Source organism: Poecilia formosa, unplaced genomic scaffold (assembly GCF_000485575.1).
Source record: "Poecilia formosa unplaced genomic scaffold, Poecilia_formosa-5.1.2 Scaffold6, whole genome shotgun sequence".
Classification (NCBI taxonomy): Eukaryota; Metazoa; Chordata; class Actinopteri; order Cyprinodontiformes; family Poeciliidae; genus Poecilia; species Poecilia formosa.
The window spans coordinates 292,441-310,320 of NW_006799945.1; the positions used below are offsets into that span (position 1 = coordinate 292,441).

The 17,880-nt window shown below is 38.8% G+C and overlaps 1 protein-coding gene across 3 annotated transcripts in view; it reads right to left on the reverse strand.

The window, feature by feature from the left end:
- Positions 1–16,599, reverse strand: part of ulk1b (unc-51 like autophagy activating kinase 1) — a 22,521-nt gene extending 5,922 nt beyond the window's left edge. For 2 of the 3 annotated variants that reach the window (XM_007565742.2, XM_007565726.2), the window contains exons 1-21: positions 15,937–16,599; positions 15,096–15,188; positions 14,334–14,375; positions 11,083–11,115; positions 10,500–10,536; positions 9,481–9,654; positions 7,810–7,883; positions 7,593–7,694; positions 5,685–5,743; positions 5,249–5,331; positions 4,981–5,031; positions 4,700–4,791; positions 4,367–4,532; positions 4,191–4,245; positions 3,949–4,035; positions 2,318–2,461; positions 2,029–2,174; positions 1,444–1,703; positions 1,154–1,359; positions 688–806; positions 223–342 (exon numbers count right to left, since the gene is read on the reverse strand). In XM_007565742.2, coding sequence (XP_007565804.1) covers positions 223–342; positions 688–806; positions 1,154–1,359; positions 1,444–1,703; positions 2,029–2,174; positions 2,318–2,461; positions 3,949–4,035; positions 4,191–4,245; positions 4,367–4,532; positions 4,700–4,791; positions 4,981–5,031; positions 5,249–5,331; positions 5,685–5,743; positions 7,593–7,694; positions 7,810–7,883; positions 9,481–9,654; positions 10,500–10,536; positions 11,083–11,115; positions 14,334–14,375; positions 15,096–15,188; positions 15,937–16,026 — 2,233 coding nt within the window. In that variant the 5' untranslated portion in view covers positions 16,027–16,599. The remainder of the gene's footprint in view (positions 1–222; positions 343–687; positions 807–1,153; positions 1,360–1,443; positions 1,704–2,028; positions 2,175–2,317; positions 2,462–3,948; positions 4,036–4,190; positions 4,246–4,366; positions 4,533–4,699; positions 4,792–4,980; positions 5,032–5,248; positions 5,332–5,684; positions 5,744–7,592; positions 7,695–7,809; positions 7,884–9,480; positions 9,655–10,499; positions 10,537–11,082; positions 11,116–14,333; positions 14,376–15,095; positions 15,189–15,936) is intronic. The other variant, XM_007565751.2, reaches the window with a different exon arrangement.
- Positions 16,600–17,880: the final 1,281 nt, after the last annotated feature.

Here is a 17,880-nt window from a genome sequence, read left to right on the forward strand (position 1 = left end):
TATATATATTAAGCAATTACAATGTATAAGCCTTCTGAGGAAATTGCTGTTGATTACTAAACCATATATCAGTTTTAAATAGGATTTTTTTTTACATTATATGTATCCAGATATGTGAAATTAGATCTTAGCCTTGAGAACAAAGAATGTTTCACCTCTAGGTTTTTTTTTGTTGTTTTTTTTTTTAATATTGAACTTATTCAGACATTTTTATTGTGTTACCTGAACATTTCCTGTGTCTGGAGGTCTGAGGTGGGGTGCTGCCACTTGGCGGAGAGCCAACAGTGAAAACCACCTGTGCGGGGCTGCAAGAACCAGGTGCAAAGCCGCCACCAGGAGGAGCTAATGAGCAGAAAAACATTGGCTTTGTTTACTTCACGTTAGAGAAAAAACAAAAGAATCGGTTAGGAAGAAAAAAAACAAAAAACAATGGCAGTGTTGATAAAACAGTTCCCTCACGGTTTTACTGGCATTCTTCTGAAAATTATAAAAAAGTTCAAACTCAAGGCTTCAAAATAGAGAAAGAAATCTGCTGATGTCTGGAACCATTTAATTCTAAGCTTTTAAAATGCTGAAGATGCAGCCTGAATTCATCCTGAACTGTCATAGCAGAAAGAAGAAGAAGAAGAAGAAAAAAATAAAATAAAATCAACATTTTAATCCATCCTCTGTAAGATACACACAGACCTGTTATGTCTATGGCTTTTTCTGAGGCCAGGTTCTCCGCGCTGCCTCGTTCTCCTGCATGTCCTGCTCCAAACGCAGCCATCAGCAGCATGTCAGACAGACGGCCGGCACTCTGTGACCTGAAGCAAGCAGACAAGAAACAGCTTTGCTTTCATAAATCTGTCCGCTTCCCATCAATTCTCTTCATCTGTTTACTTTATGTTCGTCCATATCCATCTACTCTGAAAAGGTTAAACACTACTCTGACCTTTTTCCATTCCAGAAAAAAAAAAAAAAAGACAAATCACTTCAACTGCAGTTTTACAAATGATAATTAATTTCGAACTAGAACTAACAAGTTAGAAGCAGTTAATAGATAATGATGGTTGTCCTGTTCATGACTAGTTTTATACCTAAAGTGAAGATTCCTGTGTCTAAACAACTCGTTTGTGATTGAAAAGATAAACAGTGAATGAATGAGCCTGACCTTCCAAAGCTCCTGCCGTCGTCGTTCGCTCTGTGGACGCAGCAGGCTGGGTGGGTGGATGGTGCTGGCGCTTGTTGCCCCAGGTCTCTGAGCTCTCCCGGGGCGGTCCTGCTACCGGGCGAACCAACAACCAAGCCCTTCTGAGTCAGGAACGTCACGAGGTTCGGAGAACTTGGCGGCTTTGGGAATTCAAAAGGAGGGATAGCCTGAGAAGGCGGACAAGTAAGGAAACATTAAATTTATTTTTGTCCTGTGCGTGTGGGGTAAATTCACGGAGACGGTCGTCTCACCCTGGACGGGGATCCCAGGATGGTCGGTAGAGGGTTGCGCTGCATCAGCTCGCTGAGTCTGGGGGAAGAGTGGAGCGGCCGGAGGGTCATCAGCCCGGCTGGAGGGACAGCGACGGGGTCTGAATGCTGCTTCTTGATTTTCTGTCTGCTGCCGCCAGTCGCGCAGTCCAACAGACAGGGGGCACTGTGGAGCCGCGTGCCGAGCCCCGGTGCCTGTGGCTGCTGCTGAGACGTCTGCCTCGACTCAACGTGCTGCGGGCCTGGAGAGCGAAAAGCAACTTTGACCCTCTAGGATGGTGCAATGCTTGGAATTGTTTTTATTTATGTAGATTTAAAATAATATTAAAGCAAAAAAGCAGAAAAAAAAAATAGGGGAAGTTCAATCTATATCAATTCAAATAATTCCTTATCTGCATGTCAGAATACAACAAAAGGTTAAAAGGAAACACCAAGAGCAAACTTTTTTTTTAAATCATTCATAAAAACCCTAAATGTATCTAAAAGAGAAATGCTTGAAATCTATTCATTACATGAAACCCCCCCCTAAAAGAAACGTATTTTATAACATGCAGCTTCCTTTAGTACCTTGAGGAGAAATCTGGAATGTTCTGGTCCCTCCCAGTGAAAGCCTGCGGGAGGAGGGGACCGCTCCCTGCCACGGGGCCGAAGGTCCTGCTCTAGCGTGGCCCACCAGGCTCCCACTGCTGCCGCAACGCACCGCTGTTGACAACCTGACAAAAAAAAAAAAAAGAAGTACATTACTCAAGTTTAGCTGAGAAACTCTAAAAAAAAAAAAAATACTTCAGCATTAGTTTCAGAATTTCATATGTGCAATTGTTTGGTTGTGGGATTGCGTGCTGGTTAGGATACAGACCGTGGTGAGCCGTCCTGCTTGGTAGACTGAAGGTTCAGCTCCATGCGATGGTAGTTCTGGACCTGAGTGGGGACTGGGATAGGCAATGAGTGAACATGGTTTCCACAGCTACCACAATAATTACTGCCAGGGAACTCGGTGGGCCTGGAAACAGCAGAGAGAAGGGCAGAGCATGAGGAGGGGATGTTCAGAGCACAAACAGCAGACAGTTATGTTTTTATGACAGCTTTTTTGGTGAAAGCCCAGCATCATCTCGAAGATGTGGCATTCTGTTCATATACGGTCAGAGCTTTCAGAGGTTACTAATGGGTTTAAAACCAAAACTCTTGAAATCCCTATTAAAGGTCATCGCCAGGCTAAAGCCAAGCAACTAGGTAGGGAATATTATCTTTCAGCTGAAGGCTCCTAGAGGCGCAAAATGGAAGATATCGCCTCAAGTTGTGGAAAATGTTTTTCTCTGTTTGAGAAGGATTGAATTACAGGCCTGTTGTAAACACACCAAACAGCTGTGAAGATTTCTGAAGACGAGATTGGGCTGAAACCGTCCAGTCTTCACACCCGAAGGCTTACGGTAAACTTTAATGAAGCAATTTTAACATCGTTCGTTTAAATGCTGAATGAAAGTAAATCACAATGTTGAACAGTTTAAGGATTTCAATGTGGAATGCAAGGATAAGCTTCTGTTTTAGGACTGGCATCTGCTTCACCTTCAGAAAAAGAAAAACAATATTTGAGTTCATTTGAAAATTAGAGGTTTCAGTTTTTAAAAGGAGGATAAAGTCAGGATGTGGGTGGGGAAAAAAAAAAAGAAAAAGTCGTGGGTTTTTCAAACTGTAGAGAGAAAAAAATAAAGCGATGAAATGGTTATGCTTCAAGTCTTATGCACAGGCTTCTTTTGGTAGTTTTAATATCTGCAGTTTATTTGAAAAGTCAGCTTCAGTAACAGAAAGTGAGATCGGATGCCAAAACTTCTGATGACAGGGATTTTTTTTAATCACTAGATTTATTTTCTGTTCAATCACAACAAAGGATTCTTCAAACTCTGAAAAGAAAGAGTGGAAATTGACCCAGAAGCTGATCTTTAAAAACCAGTTTCTGTATGTTTATGGGCTCAAGACATGAAGTAGGAAATGATTTTTTTAAAAATGCTGCTCACATTGGATAACGTCACACACAGTGCCTTGTAAAAGTATTTATTTCCGTTGAACTTTTTTTACGACACCTTACAACTACTGATTCCAATGCATCTTATTGGATTTTATGAAACAGACCAACACAAAGTAATGCAGAACTGTAAATTGGAAGGAAAATGACAGGTGGTTTTTGAATAGCTTTGACCAATAAAAACATGAACAAATACCCTGGAAGCCTCTTTTTGGTTAAACTGCTTTAGCACGCCTTTTAGGGTATGTCTCAACCAGAGTTGCAAAACGTTCTTTGCAAAACAGCTCAAACTCGGTCAGCATTTGTGAAGAGCAATTTTCAAGTCTCGCCAAAATTTCTAAATATGACTGATGTCTGGACTTTGACTGGGTCATTCAAACACATTTTCACTTTAAAATTTCAATATCATTTTGTGCTTAACTTTCATTTTACAGCTAGATCTCAACATTTTAACTCAGTACATGTACCTGACAGGACTTGGAGAGCCACTGTAAGAAGGAGAGTGTGGTGGTGTTTTTGCTTGGTTACACAGACCAGCTGAAGCCAAAAGAGAGCTAAGGAAGATAAAAAAAAAAAAAATGAAGATAGAAGAGAACATCAGATCATAAAGAACTGTACTTCCTTTGATTTTTTTTTTTTAAATAACTGCAAATGTTCTGGGATGGAAAGACATTTATTTTCCATGATAAATAAAGTCAGTGCCTCTCACCCACTGTTCATCAAACTGTCCTGCAGCACTTTACTCTCACAAGTCAGTTCACCTGCTGGAAAGTCAATCATATGAAAATAACACACCAATTAAAAAAAAAAGCTTTGCCAATAATTACAACAATATATTTAATAACTTTTACAGTTTCATCTGATGTTATTTACACATATCCTCACTTGTAAAATGAGCAGGCACCATGACAAAATCATCTGTATCGCAAGAGGAGGAGTTCTTGCTGCTGCCGCCTGCTCCAGACGAGTCCTTCAGGAGAAAACCTGCAGCCTCCTGCGTTGGAGAGGCCAGAACTTTGGCACGCAGATGCTGAGTCTCAGCTAAAGACTGCTGCAGAAGGAAGCAGACACAAGAAGAAAGAACCAGAAGAAGAGTGTGAGCATAAAGTGTAAAATGCATACCATTTGGGAATGGTTGAACAGGCACAGACTATGTACAGACTCATAAATTGCATGCAAACAGAAGCAGAGGAATAAGAGAAAAAAGTGAGTACGAACCGGTGGTGAGGCAAGGTGAGACGTGGAGGAGCTGCTACAAGAGCTGGCTGATGCCGAACTGGGCAAACAGGTCATGGTCACTGTAGGGACGGCTGTGATACAACGCAAAACAATTGTTAAAATGAGTCGTATAAATAAAAGGAAAAAAACAAAAAAACAACTTTGGTCGTGAGCAGTAATCATAATCACTTTTTAATCCAACCTTTGGTTTAAAAGAAATGAAAATATGCCAGATCACACCCAACCAAGCTTTAAATAGAGTAATATTTACTTTTACTTACACTTTTTAATGGATGAGCTTGCATCCAAGAAAGGATGGGTAAAAAACTCATCTGAAGAAAGAGAAGAAAATAAAGAATAAGTACTGAGCAATGGTGAAAAAGCTGAGCAGAATTCAAAGTAATAAATAGAAATAGTTTAGAGAGGGTTTGCACTCGTTTCATCAGGTTTCATGTATATGGAAGAGTTTTATCTGAGTCTTTTTATGACAGTGTGACATCTGTCAGAAAGAGCATTTTGAAAGGGTTAAAACTGCTGACTGTCACCAACCAAAGTCCATACGATCCTTGTGGTTGCGTTGCAGCAGACCGAGCAGCAGGTTCCTCAGATGGCTAGAAGTCTCTCTGGGGATGCTGCAAAAATATAAAACATTAAAATCTAAAGAGGGATTTTTCTAATAGCCTTGTTTGCTCTCAATGTTCTACCTTAAATAATCATGTTCATTAACAAAGAAATCTCAAAAACTATGAACATGGCTGTCAGTGTCAGCTTTTATGAGACACAGTAAGCAGCTGGTATGTCTGACCTACTTGTTTTGCAACATTTTAGTTCGCAATCCAAGTCTAAATTCAAGCAAAAGTAAGGCAGCCAATGAAAAACAATTATTAGGAACAAACCAGGGGACTTCACATTCATTACTCCTGTTTACCACAAAACACTGTTGTGCTAACATTTCGTTGTTCAGTTTAAAAGCTGCAGCTCTTACTTGGGACTCAGATTCTTGTTTTTCTCATAGAACAGCCGGAGGTCCTGGGGACTGCTGGCCTAAAGGCGATGATGCAAAATATGCAAATATCAATGGCATGTCGACACAGCTACTGTACAGCACAAGGGAAGTTTATTATTGAGCACTTCTGTCTGTTACGACTCATCCTTCCTTTGTGTTTCTAACGCAGCACACTCAGGTACGAAAAGAACAGACATGTTTCACGTTTACTTGCTGCTGGGCCAGCAAGCAAACGTGCTGGCCCACATGCACTTTTATGCAAAATATGCTAATTTATTCAGAATATGAATTCATAACATGTAATAAAACTGTAAATAAGTCTCAGTTATAAAGTTTTCTTATTCCCTGTACATGATCAGTAAACAGTATTACTTTTGATTCAGTACATGCAGTGCTAGACATAAATAAAGGTCACACACCAATATTTCATGGAACGCTTTAGGCTTTGACTACATTCGCTGTAGTGCAGTTTTGATATGCTTCAGCAATGTCACAAGATCTATTTCTGTCTAGTGTTGCATTAATTTTTTATCAAGATCTTGCATTGGTGATGGGAGAGTCCAACCACTGTGCAAAACTGTCTCCAGAACATCCCAAAGACATTCAATGGGGTTAAAGTCTGAACTCCATGTGTGAAAAACGATGCATCATGCTCCCTGAACTCCTCTTTCGTAAGTTGAGACAGATTAATCCTGGCATTGCCATCTTGGAATATGGCCGTGCCATCAGGGAAGGAAAAATCCATTGATGGAATAACCTGGTGGTGCAGTGTTTCCAGCTGACCTCATTCTTTGAGTACATAGAACCTAGGAGACTCCAGTGATGATAGATGCATCACTTCATCTGCCTCTCTTCTCACCCTGATGCGCTCATCACTCTGTCAGAGGGTAAATCTGGACTCATAAGACCACATGACCTTGCTCCAGAGTCCAATCTTTATACTCCACCGCACACTGAAGTCTTTTTTTCCTCCAGATAGCCTCCCTGATTGCATTTCCTTCACATTGTGCATGTGGAAATCCCCTTGCTTTCACTATTAAACATTATCCTGAGTTCTGTTGTTGCCAGATATCACGGTCATTTAGGATTTTTTTTATGACCACATTTCTTCGTCAAAGACGATGGTTGCCCTCCATCCTTCCAGTTTTTAACGATGCATTGGACAGTTCTCAACCCAATGTTAGTAGATAGTAGCAATATTCTTATACGTTTTCTCTGCTTGATGCCAATAACTTGACCCTTCCTGAACAGGCTAAGATCGATCTTATGGGTGTTTAAGAAATGAGAAGATACTCATTCTGCCAGCTGGGGAAAATACTTGTTACCGCATGACAGAAGACATTTGTCCATGCAGTAATGGACCTTTAGTAACTTGTGACCTTTAGTCCTGTCTTGTTTTAAGTATTTAATAACAGAAATGCTGCTGGGATAATGTTTTGTTTGTTTGTTTCCAATTTTGTTGATGTGTTTTCAGATGCACAGAAAAAAAAAAATCAGCACAAATAATAACAGTCGATTATCTTATCTAGTAAATAATCTCTTAGGGACTGGAAGGACTGGATAGTCAAGTCTGTATTTCCTTCTTGGTAAGCTTAGAAGAATGATGCCTAAAGGTTTCCTCCACAGGGAGGAGGAGCTGTGATACTCCACAACACAGACTGTGCTGCTGTTCTACTTTAAAAGATAACATTTAAGCACTTTGAGAAGCTTTTAAGATTTCAATCAATGTAGTACGAAATGTAGATCCTTCACTGAACAATCATATTGATCTGAATAATACAGAATACAAAACAGTTTGTATCATCATATCATTTGACAGACATTAAACTTGAAGGGTTTTTTTGTCTGTCATGGCATTCTTCACTAACATATAAAGTGTGTTTTTACCTGAAAAGGAGCTTTACCAGTCAGACACTGAAATACGATGGTTCCTATACTCCACAAGTCAGCCTTGGCATCATAGTTCTGGGACATAATCACTTCAGGAGCCTATTGGGGAAATAAAACGTGAGATTTAACAATATGTAGTTCTGCTCGCATGATTACTTGTAGGCGAGTGCAGTAAATACAAATGAGTCAAAGGAAGACTCATTGTTGACATTACCATGTACATGGGAGAGCCACAGAGTGTAGCAGCCATCATGTTGTTCTGAAGGTATCTGGCAAAGCCAAAGTCCGCTACAAAGAGACAGAAAAAAGATGAGAGGAGGGACAAGTGAACATCCGATGCACAAAAGAGAAGAACTTTCTAGAAAAGCTGCACATTGCTTCAAATTATGTTTAGACCCCCAGTGGAACTTCAAATTGAAACAGAATTTATTGAGAGAGTGTAGAATAAACTTATTCTAGGAGGTTTTCCAACTTTAAAGACTTGGAGCTTATGTCCAAAGACAGCCAGTCAAAAGTATCAGATAACAAATTATGTACATAACTAGAGAGATGCGAGTACCGTTATGCAGAACTTTATAAAAATGTCAGCATAAGTAATGTTGCATTTCTTTCTAATTATTAGATCGTTTTTTTAAGATGATATATGGTAATAAATACCAGAAATAGAGCACTGAAAACACACCAGAGTTATTTTATCACCGACAAAATGAACACACAGGTGACCTTCAGCGACCCAAAAAGCATGAAAGTGGTTCAGGTTATCACCAGAAATGTTCAATTCTAAATTTCCCAGTTGCACTGACTTTCATCAGATACAGAATGAGCCACAACACTGCTAATCACAGGTGCGGGGATAAGACTCAAAATTAAAGCTGGGGGGGGGGGGGGGGGGAATTTTCTGCCAACAATTTTTTATTCTAATCTTACAGGAACACACAACGGATTTGCCAGGGTTGTAAAAGGAAAGAGCGGATCATGGAAGTTTCAAACTGTGTCTGTTTCAGGTGAGATACTGTGAAACATGCCAAGTAGTCATTTTACATGATTAGAAGTGTAAACAGTGATTGGGAGAAGACTTTTTATAAATATACGAAATGTACTACGGATAATACCAACACACTGTTTGGCACTTATGTTTCACAAGACCAAAATGTTTAGAAAGACAATGTCTTTCCCTACAGAAAGTTGTGAAAAACTCTTCCTTTACAATGAGGAAGAGTGTGTAATCCATATGAAGAACAGAAAAATTAAACAAGAGTATGAACACAATAAATAAATACATAAATGTTAAACTGAATTGGACCTCAATATAAAAATAATAAATCTAGAAAGTTGTTATCAAGCTTGTTAACCTGTATCATTTTATTCCCTGTTATACGGCACTCCATAAAATGTATTTGGTTCAACCCCAACTTGTTTTCATTCTCGCATGTAACCCAGTTTGTTGTGAAAACAAATATCTAGGTTACATAAAAACACCGATAAAAGGATTTCATAAGAAATTGGGAGTGCTGCCAATTAACACTGAGCAAACAGAAGAAAGCTGTAATCATTTTTGAAGTACACATCTAGTGGGCATGAAGGAAATAGCCTTGATAATAATGCATGACGTACTCTGACACAGATAGGAGATCAAGGAAGAGAAAAGTCATAACATTTCCAGTAAACACATTTAGACAGAAATTTCTGACACTTTTCCATCAGTTAAAAACTGTTTTAATAGTGAAGAGGCTTTCACTGTAGGAATAGATCTGGTCACAGACCTCTTTCCCTCTTTCTTGGTTGTTTATCAGGTTTTAATGTGATTCACTTTTAGGATATGCTCTAAACAGCCGAAATGAAAACAGAGAGCCAACAATGAGGAAACTCATTATAAGAAACCTACCGATCTTGATGCAGGTGTTGTTAGAGTGAGACTTTCGGCCCGGTGGGTAGGAGAGCAGAATGTTCTGGGGTTTGAGGTCCCGATGGATTATTCCTTTGGTCTGCAGGACTTTCATGGCCCCTGCAATTTGTTGCAGGAAAACCCGAATAGTGTCCTCGCTCAGTGTGCCTTTGGCTGCAGAGGCCAGACGGAAAACAAAAAGTGTTTGCTGACGTAAATAATTGCTTTATGTTTTCCCATTAGAAGCTACCAATCTGTAATGTCAGGCAGTTTTATTGTAATGCATTAAGTCAAACAGGTCCCTGCTTCTAAGAACTAAAGAGTGATGAAAATCTTAAAGCTAAAAAAAGAGAGAGAGAGAGAGAGAGTGGGTACTATTTTTGCTGAATCCTTAAAAAAATATTCTCCCTGTAAAACTCAGGCTGTCACTGAAGCAGAGCAGAACTTTAGTGTTTTAAAGACTGTTACATTTAAAAGAAAAAACATCCTCCTATAATGTAAAATCTGCTTTCTTTAGCTAAGACCATTAAGAGAGCTTCTCCCAGCTCATGTGACGAGCAGCGACTTAAGCATGCATTAGGTTGCATTAACTTTCAGCCGGGTAATAAACTCCTCCTTCAATCAACAATATTTTAAATGTATCATGTTTCGCCTGTTTTCTTGCAAATATTCTTGTTTTTCATAAGATTTTTTTCTAGATTTTTATATGAAATAGCTATAATATCAGGGGGGGAAAAAAACACAAGATGATCAAATTGATATTTTCCCATATTCTATATTTATCCTGACCTGGAAAATACCTCGATCTAATTCCATATACTTTTCCTGACAACAGAGAAACCATGTTCCACGTAGCAGGTTAAAAAATCCTGGATTTGAATACAAATACAAATTGGTATTTTACTGATGTGACCTATTCACTTTTCATGAAAGATGCAGTCATTTCCACTAAGAAAACGCTAATGTCCATTGAAATACATTGGCTGCTAATCGAACAGTAGATCCGTTTTTATACTTACAGTGTAAGTAGTCAGCAAGATCTCCGCCATTGCAATACTGAGATCAAAAAGAAAAGGAATTGTTGAGAACTATCTTAAAACTACGACTTCCTCCAGATTTCAGAGAGAGGCTAATGGAGTGGAGACCACAGAAGGGATTCTGCATAAATGTGATCACATATTCACACCTAGAATTAAAGTAAATTTAATGAGGTGTGGCAAGTGAGGCTCTAATTACACTTTTCTTCACTAAGATAGAAACATAGGAATTAAGTACTAAAAGTAATCTGCAACGAGAATATAAAAAGCATCCATAATTAATTTTTAACTGGACTAGAACATGTGGAGCACCAGAAAATATACAAATTACTAAACTGAGTGGTGGTGGACTTAGCATGAAAAACATTCAAGTTTGAGCTTTATTTGAGAAGGCTTTGCAAACTGGCCCAGCAGTTGCAAAAGCAACAGATCATTTCTGGACTGGAAACCATTTAACCCCCCCAACTCCAGGCCTGAGGGGTCAGCTAGTTATAGCTCCTCCCCTGAGATTATGGAGACAACGCAGTTCTAAGCAAACAAAGCAACGTGTCGTAGCAAAGCTTACCTCCATTACCAGGTACACTGAGCTGGCAGTTTCCTAAAGAGGAAACAGAGAAGAGCCGTACACAAACACATTTCAGTCAAACAGTAACGAGAAAACAGCCTGCAAGAGAACAAACTGAGCTAAAAACTACAGAGGATAAGACACAGCTTATGACAACCATGAAATCTTTGCTAGAAGCTGAATCGTCTCTTTGCACAATTTAATAAAACAAAAAAAATATGCAAAAAAAACTGAGAAAATAAGAATTTAACCCTAGTCTAGTCCTAGTTAATATTTTAATGATATTAGATAAGCTACCAATTTAGATCTACATTTGAAAATTAACTTTGGCCCAAAGAAAAGGGGAAAATGATCAACACTCGATTGTTTTAGCCAACAGGATAAAAACACTTGAAATGGTGACTTCAATGTCAACAAGTTAAATGAACTAGTTTATATTAAAAAAAAAAAAAAACAAAGAAATATATGATGATATGGTTGTTCAGAGAGATTGAAAGCTCCCAAAATGTTTTTATTTTTTTAGTTTGTCACAATCTTTTCGAAACAGTTTGGAGGAAAACATGAACAAAAAAAAAACCCCAACAACATAATTCAGCTAACTTCAAAACACCCTCTTATCACATAGCAACAGATGACAGTCATCTCTCACTCTGACCCCGATTCAGTATCTGTTTGAATGCAGCGGTCAAAGGCCAGACTGTTTTCTGTAGCTCAGCTGAGTCAGGGCTTCTAACGCCGGCTGCTTGTGGCTTCACTGAGAAAAAGGACAGCAAACAGGTTCTGGCAGAGAGCCGGCAGAGAGCCAGAGGTCACAGGCTTTCTCAAAGAATTGAGGCAGAACATCTCTGGCGGATAAAATGTTTGCTCTTGTTGCTAACGGTTTCACAACAAAGGGAGCTCGCATTCAGCATAATGTCAAACCATGTTGTCACTTTGCAGAGTTTTCAATAAATATTTTCTTGTCTAGAAGAAAATCACACAACAGGACCAAATTGCGATCAAACAACTAATACAACTGACATTTATCAGTTTAACTACATCCACTCCATTTAGTGTGGAGAATATTTTACTCCTTTGCATTTCTGATTATTACAGTTTAACACCGAAAGTCAAACAAGCTTAAAATTAGCCAGTTGATTTAGTTGGGCTATCTGCTGAGGAAACTAGTCTTCTGTTAGTTTCTTAAAAAGATTCGGTGCTGGTAGTTTGTCCACTGTAATTTTCAAACATATGAAAAGAGTAATTGTGGCACTCCTTTAGGCCTAACCCATACGCCCCAGTCCGCTTTCCCACCCGCCCAACCGTGAAGCCTGTGTGAAGTTACTTCTACCATCTTTACCGGCCCACTTGGATTTGCTAGGCACTTTATCAATTAGGAACCACAAGAACACAAAACAACATTAATATTCAGATAAGAAATGATTTTGCTTTGTGCTTCCTGTCCTTCGGGTAAACAGTGTTCAAATCTGCTCGATATCGCCCCGTAAGACACTGTAGGAAAAACTGTAAATCTAAGTAGAGCACTGTAAGTCAACCGACCTAGAAATAGTTTAAAAAGGGACTGTGAGATCTAACCAGCTTGAGGTCACAGATGTGGAGATGCATGTCAAAGCCTTAAACTTCCAGCCAATAGTTGTCAATGTTTTTATGCAACAGTAAAAAAAAAAATCCCTTTTTTTCCTAGTAAGTAAAGGAAATGTGAAGTATTTCAAAGAAATGACATTTAAAATTATTTAAGATTTTAAGCTGGCTTCCATCTTCCTTTGCAGGACAGTCTGAAAAGCAGATTCAATGCGAAAGCCTGGATTTTGCTGGAGAGCAGTGCTTCGTTTGGTGTCACTTTCTTTGTGACCTTCCGAGATGTGGATCAATGGACAGATTAATCCCCAGCTAAGAACATCAACACAAACCTGTAATCTTAGAGGCCTGGCTTGGACTGTCCTATGAAGAAACAGCTCCTGTCACTCTCAGCCACCCGCTGTCAGTGAGGAGTGCAGCTCAGTTGTGCTTGGCACAAATGTGACAACTTTTTTAAAGAGATTTTTTTGTTTTATTTTACCAGGCTACTGATGATGACCTAACAAAGCAGTTGCATACTTCACAACAACAACAACACCAAGCTACAGTTTCATCAACAGTACTGTAGCTCAGTTCATTTGAACCAGTCATGCAAAAGCCAGCAGGTCCTGATGCGCTATCTATAGAAAAATAGAGTTTAGAGAACAATAGGTATTCTCAGAGGTGGAAACAACAACTGCCAACAAGGCAATTAAACATCCAAAATCAGAAATCACATGCACAACACGGTACACTTTTGAATTATTTGCAAATTAAGGATTTAAAAAATGCAACTCTTAAACATCTGAACTCATTTAAGAGATTAAAGATTAAAAAAACAAACAAAAAAAAACACAGCAATGCTTCATCGCAAAGTAAAAAGAGTCCTCCATCAAACAGTGAACTGTTGTCTCATTAACATAGCTTAGGCTAGTATGATATAAAGTAGCATTGTGTTTTTCATCCAGCTCATAGGGTGTTAATTATGGACTAAAAACAAAAGGAACACCTGCTGAGATCAGATAACATTTTGTGAGGAGACATGAGGGACGTGATATAACAGCGATCCAGGAGGTGTTGCAGCAGGCCGCTTCAGATTGGTAACTAAGCTACAGGCAACAGCATTAATGTCACTAAGGACTCAGGCTTGTCCCCTAACAACGCAGCAACCGCGCTGACAGTAAGTTAACAGATCAATATGTATAGCTACCCGATTGTCTGGATGTAAATACTGCAGAGAATCCCAAAACGCATTATTTATGGGTAAAATTTGCACTACAGATCCCAGAGAGCTTCTTAACAATGAAGACTGGCAGAATCGGGTTTTGTGACTGCGTGCAAAATGTAAACACAGGAAGTGATGACTGTGCTCAAAGGGACACAAAGTCAGGGTGTAAACTGACACTAAGATCTGTTTTCTACTGAAGAATGAGGGTCAGACAGAAGATAGCCAATACTTTTTGCAGCAAAGAAATGAAGAAAATCCTCTTTTACAGAGTAAAAATGCAAATAAACATGCAGTAAAAGAGACAAGGTGGGAAGTCAAACAAACATATATGCAAGAATGTATCTTCATTTTCCAATTGCAGACCAAGGGAAATGCAACAAGAAAGAATGTGACGGTATTTCTAACTAAATAGAAATACCAAACTGTATTTGGCATTGTAGCCCTAATTAAATACATACATACATACCTGAAAGTCCAGTAATGCAACAATGTTCTCATGTTTCAGTTCCTGTAGAAATGTCAGAAAATAAATATTGGCTTTAGGTTGAAGCCTTGACTATTCACAGACACACAGTGCCATAAAGTATGACATTTTGGTCATATTGCAACAACCAACTTTAAAGTATTTTACTGGGATTTTATGTAACAGATCAAACACAGAAATTGGGAATAAAAGTAAAATAGAAATAAATTGATGAATACTTTGCCAAATTTAGTACATATGACTACCAGCTTTGCACATGCCAGACATTTTTACCCACATTTGTTCCTTCCAAAATAGCTTAGCCTCGTGAGATTAGACAGACAGTGTCCGTGATCAAGTCTTGCCACAAAGTCCTTGAATTTCGGTCTGGACATTGACTGGACCATTCTAATACACAGACTATGCTTTAATCTACACCTTCCACTGTAGCCCCGGCAATACATTTACACTCATTCTCCTAGAAGGTTATCCTTCAGGTTTGCTCTGTTTTTAGATCTATTCATCTTCTCCCTTCAACTCTGAGCAGTCCCCCAAGAAAATAATCTCCACAGAATGATGCTACCACCACCATGTCGCAAAATATGGCAATATGCTGATCATTTATTGCAAAAAAAAAAAAAAAAAAAAAAAAAAACAAAACAAAAAAAACACGTCCATTTATACAATTGTGGATTGTTGATTAATTTGGTATTGCTATGTTTCCACATGTATTTTCTTGCAGCAATCCCAATAACTCTGGCTCACCTTCAATATTTTGATCTCTTTCCCCAGCAGCGTCTGAGATTTGCCCAAGTTCTTCTTGTTTATGCATTTCACTGCCACCTCCCAGTCGAGTTTCTAGAAGGAAATATATTTCACAGAAGATCACTTTCTGGGTGGAGGGAACAACTGCAGTTCTCAAGAAATTTTGCAGATTTTTATGCATTTTCATTCGATATATCCTGCAAAATACATTTGCCAACATTATGCATTCAACTTAAGTTACATAGAAATGAAATATTTAAAACTAAAACAGATATGTGTTTAGACATGTCCAGCGTTTGCACACAGGAACATGAAATTTAGCATGCATTACTTCGCTTAGTTACGTTATGTTATTTCATTTAGCCACCTTCAAGTTTATATGACTGAAATAAAATGGTTAAGTAAATGAAGCCATAATAATTAATATGCATTTGTGTACAGTACGTGTTTCAACATGTCTATCACTGGCCTTTGTAAAGAGCTTTCATAGGAAACAATACGAGTCTACTGGCCTATATTTAAATTTGCAAAGTCGACGTGCAACATCTGCACATGTCTATGGCGACAAAAACAAGAAAAGGCCACAAAGCAATCATGTATGCCTTCTTTAAACATTTTTGCAAGATTTGCGAAGATTATTTAAGCATTTTATGCGATAGCTTGGTGGTTTTCAGGGAATATCCTGTCTTTTAGACCAGGCCTCTTAAGGCCGTACAATAATAACAAACGTCCCAAATGACCGGAAAATGAGAATAATCCCTCAAGAATGCATCACAGGCATTTGGAAATCCTATAATGATCATTCATAATTGTTACATTGTAAGTGTAAAAGGAAAATCACCTCTCGATGTCTGCCTTTGAAAACGACAGCAAAGGCGCCATGTCCTATCAGGTCCTTCCGACTGAACTCAAATTTCCCCACCGTCTCCATGTCGAAAGTCCGAATTTCTCCAACTAAGACCTGGACCAATAGCCAGGGGGCCTCAGGTCACTCTTCACGTTGGATAGTCTTTTCTCCTCAGTCAAGTGGAGGCTGCTGCAGGAACGTTCACCCCCTCTTTCGCTTGCCATGGATTGGCTTCCCAACAGCAAATTGTCCTCTTCTCTCATGTTCGCACGGTTCCCTGTTGGAGTTTAACTCCTAGCAGAGCTGTACGTTTATTTCCATCACTGGCAAAGCGACTAACACGAAGTTAGCTAACTTGACAAACTGGAAGCCGACGACTGTAGCAGTTTTACAGCTGTCTTTGACGTGCCACCTTAAGAAGCAGCTTGCTGCGTTTTGTTTATATACAGGAGGTCCAGACTTCTGTCGCCCGAGACTTCCACCCGGCGAAAAGACGACAAACTGAGCTTAAAACAGGTTGACAACATTCACAGTCCAGTGGGTGCGATAAAAAAAATCCTCTCAATACGTTTCAAAATAGGAGCTGACTTCGCTGAAAGTCACAGCATCGACGCTCACAACAAAGCAGAATCTGTTTTCGATGGCAAATGCGCATGCGCATCTAATTACAGCTGTAGGTTTGACGTCACTCGTTTTTCTTCGGGAGCCATAAAACGAGATCGAAGTGTAAAATCAACTTAGGAAAGTTGTTATTACAACACAGATGTTTCAGATAAAATAGCTTAAGTCAAAACACGCTAAATGTCTTGAATTTATAAGAAAGTAAACAACACAAAAATAAGGAAACATTACATGATACAATGCCATCAAAACGTTGGTTTCTTTTCTGCAACCAATAAGCTCTTAAACTCGTACATTACGCACATTTCTGTCCTTTATTTCTGTTCATTTTGATGATTTTGACTTTCAGCTAATAAAAATATTAAAATTAAACCAAGATACCAGGATGAAAACTATAATCCTACACAACTTTGGTCCATTATTAGGTGAAATTTCCTCATGAATGAAGGTTCCACATTCACCATTTTGAATATTGAAATGTATGGGAATGTCCAGCTACCACCCACTTAAGAAGAAGCCAGGTTTGATTTTTCTGAAATTAATGTGTTTTGTTGTGAAATGTTCATATCAACACCGGGACAGACTACCTGATCAAGATGCTTGTTGAAGTTGGTAAAAGAGTGTATTTACATAAAGTGAAACAACAGGTTTAAAAGCTACTCAGTGAGGGGGAGGCCATCATTCTAAAAGCAACATAAGCATCCAGATTACAAGTTTGAAAAGTACACAGGTACAGAGGCCTTCATTTGTGAGACAGGCCCATGGTCTGAGCAAACTAAATTGGGGTGTTGGCTCATAATGACCATCATTAGATTTAAAAGAAAAAGGCAGTAGCAAGTCTGGGACTGTCATCCCGGCTGTGAAGTATGGCGGCAGCCTTATGTTGTGAGGGAGTTTTGTGCAGGAGCAACTGGTGCACTTAACAAAATAGATGGAAAGCACTTCGCCTGCAAATATTGAAATAACATCTCAAGACTTAAAACAGAGCTTCTGTCTAAGCAAATCTGCGAAGTTGAGTCGTTGGCAAACAATAATAACCATTGGTAGAAAACTTATGCGAGAAAACATGCAAAGTGAAGAGAAACTAGTAATTATACACTCAACCAATAGTTGATGTCACTGGTACTTGGGTGTTGAAAGATTTGGAAAAAAAATGCATAGAAGGAAGAAAACCTAACCAAGCATACGCTGTGTGAAAACCATAACATATAGCAACTCATAAAACTCACAATTCATGACTCAAACTACATACCATACCGAATTAGTCTACCGTATGACATAATTTTTTACTTATTTAACTAATTTCTATCACTGCAT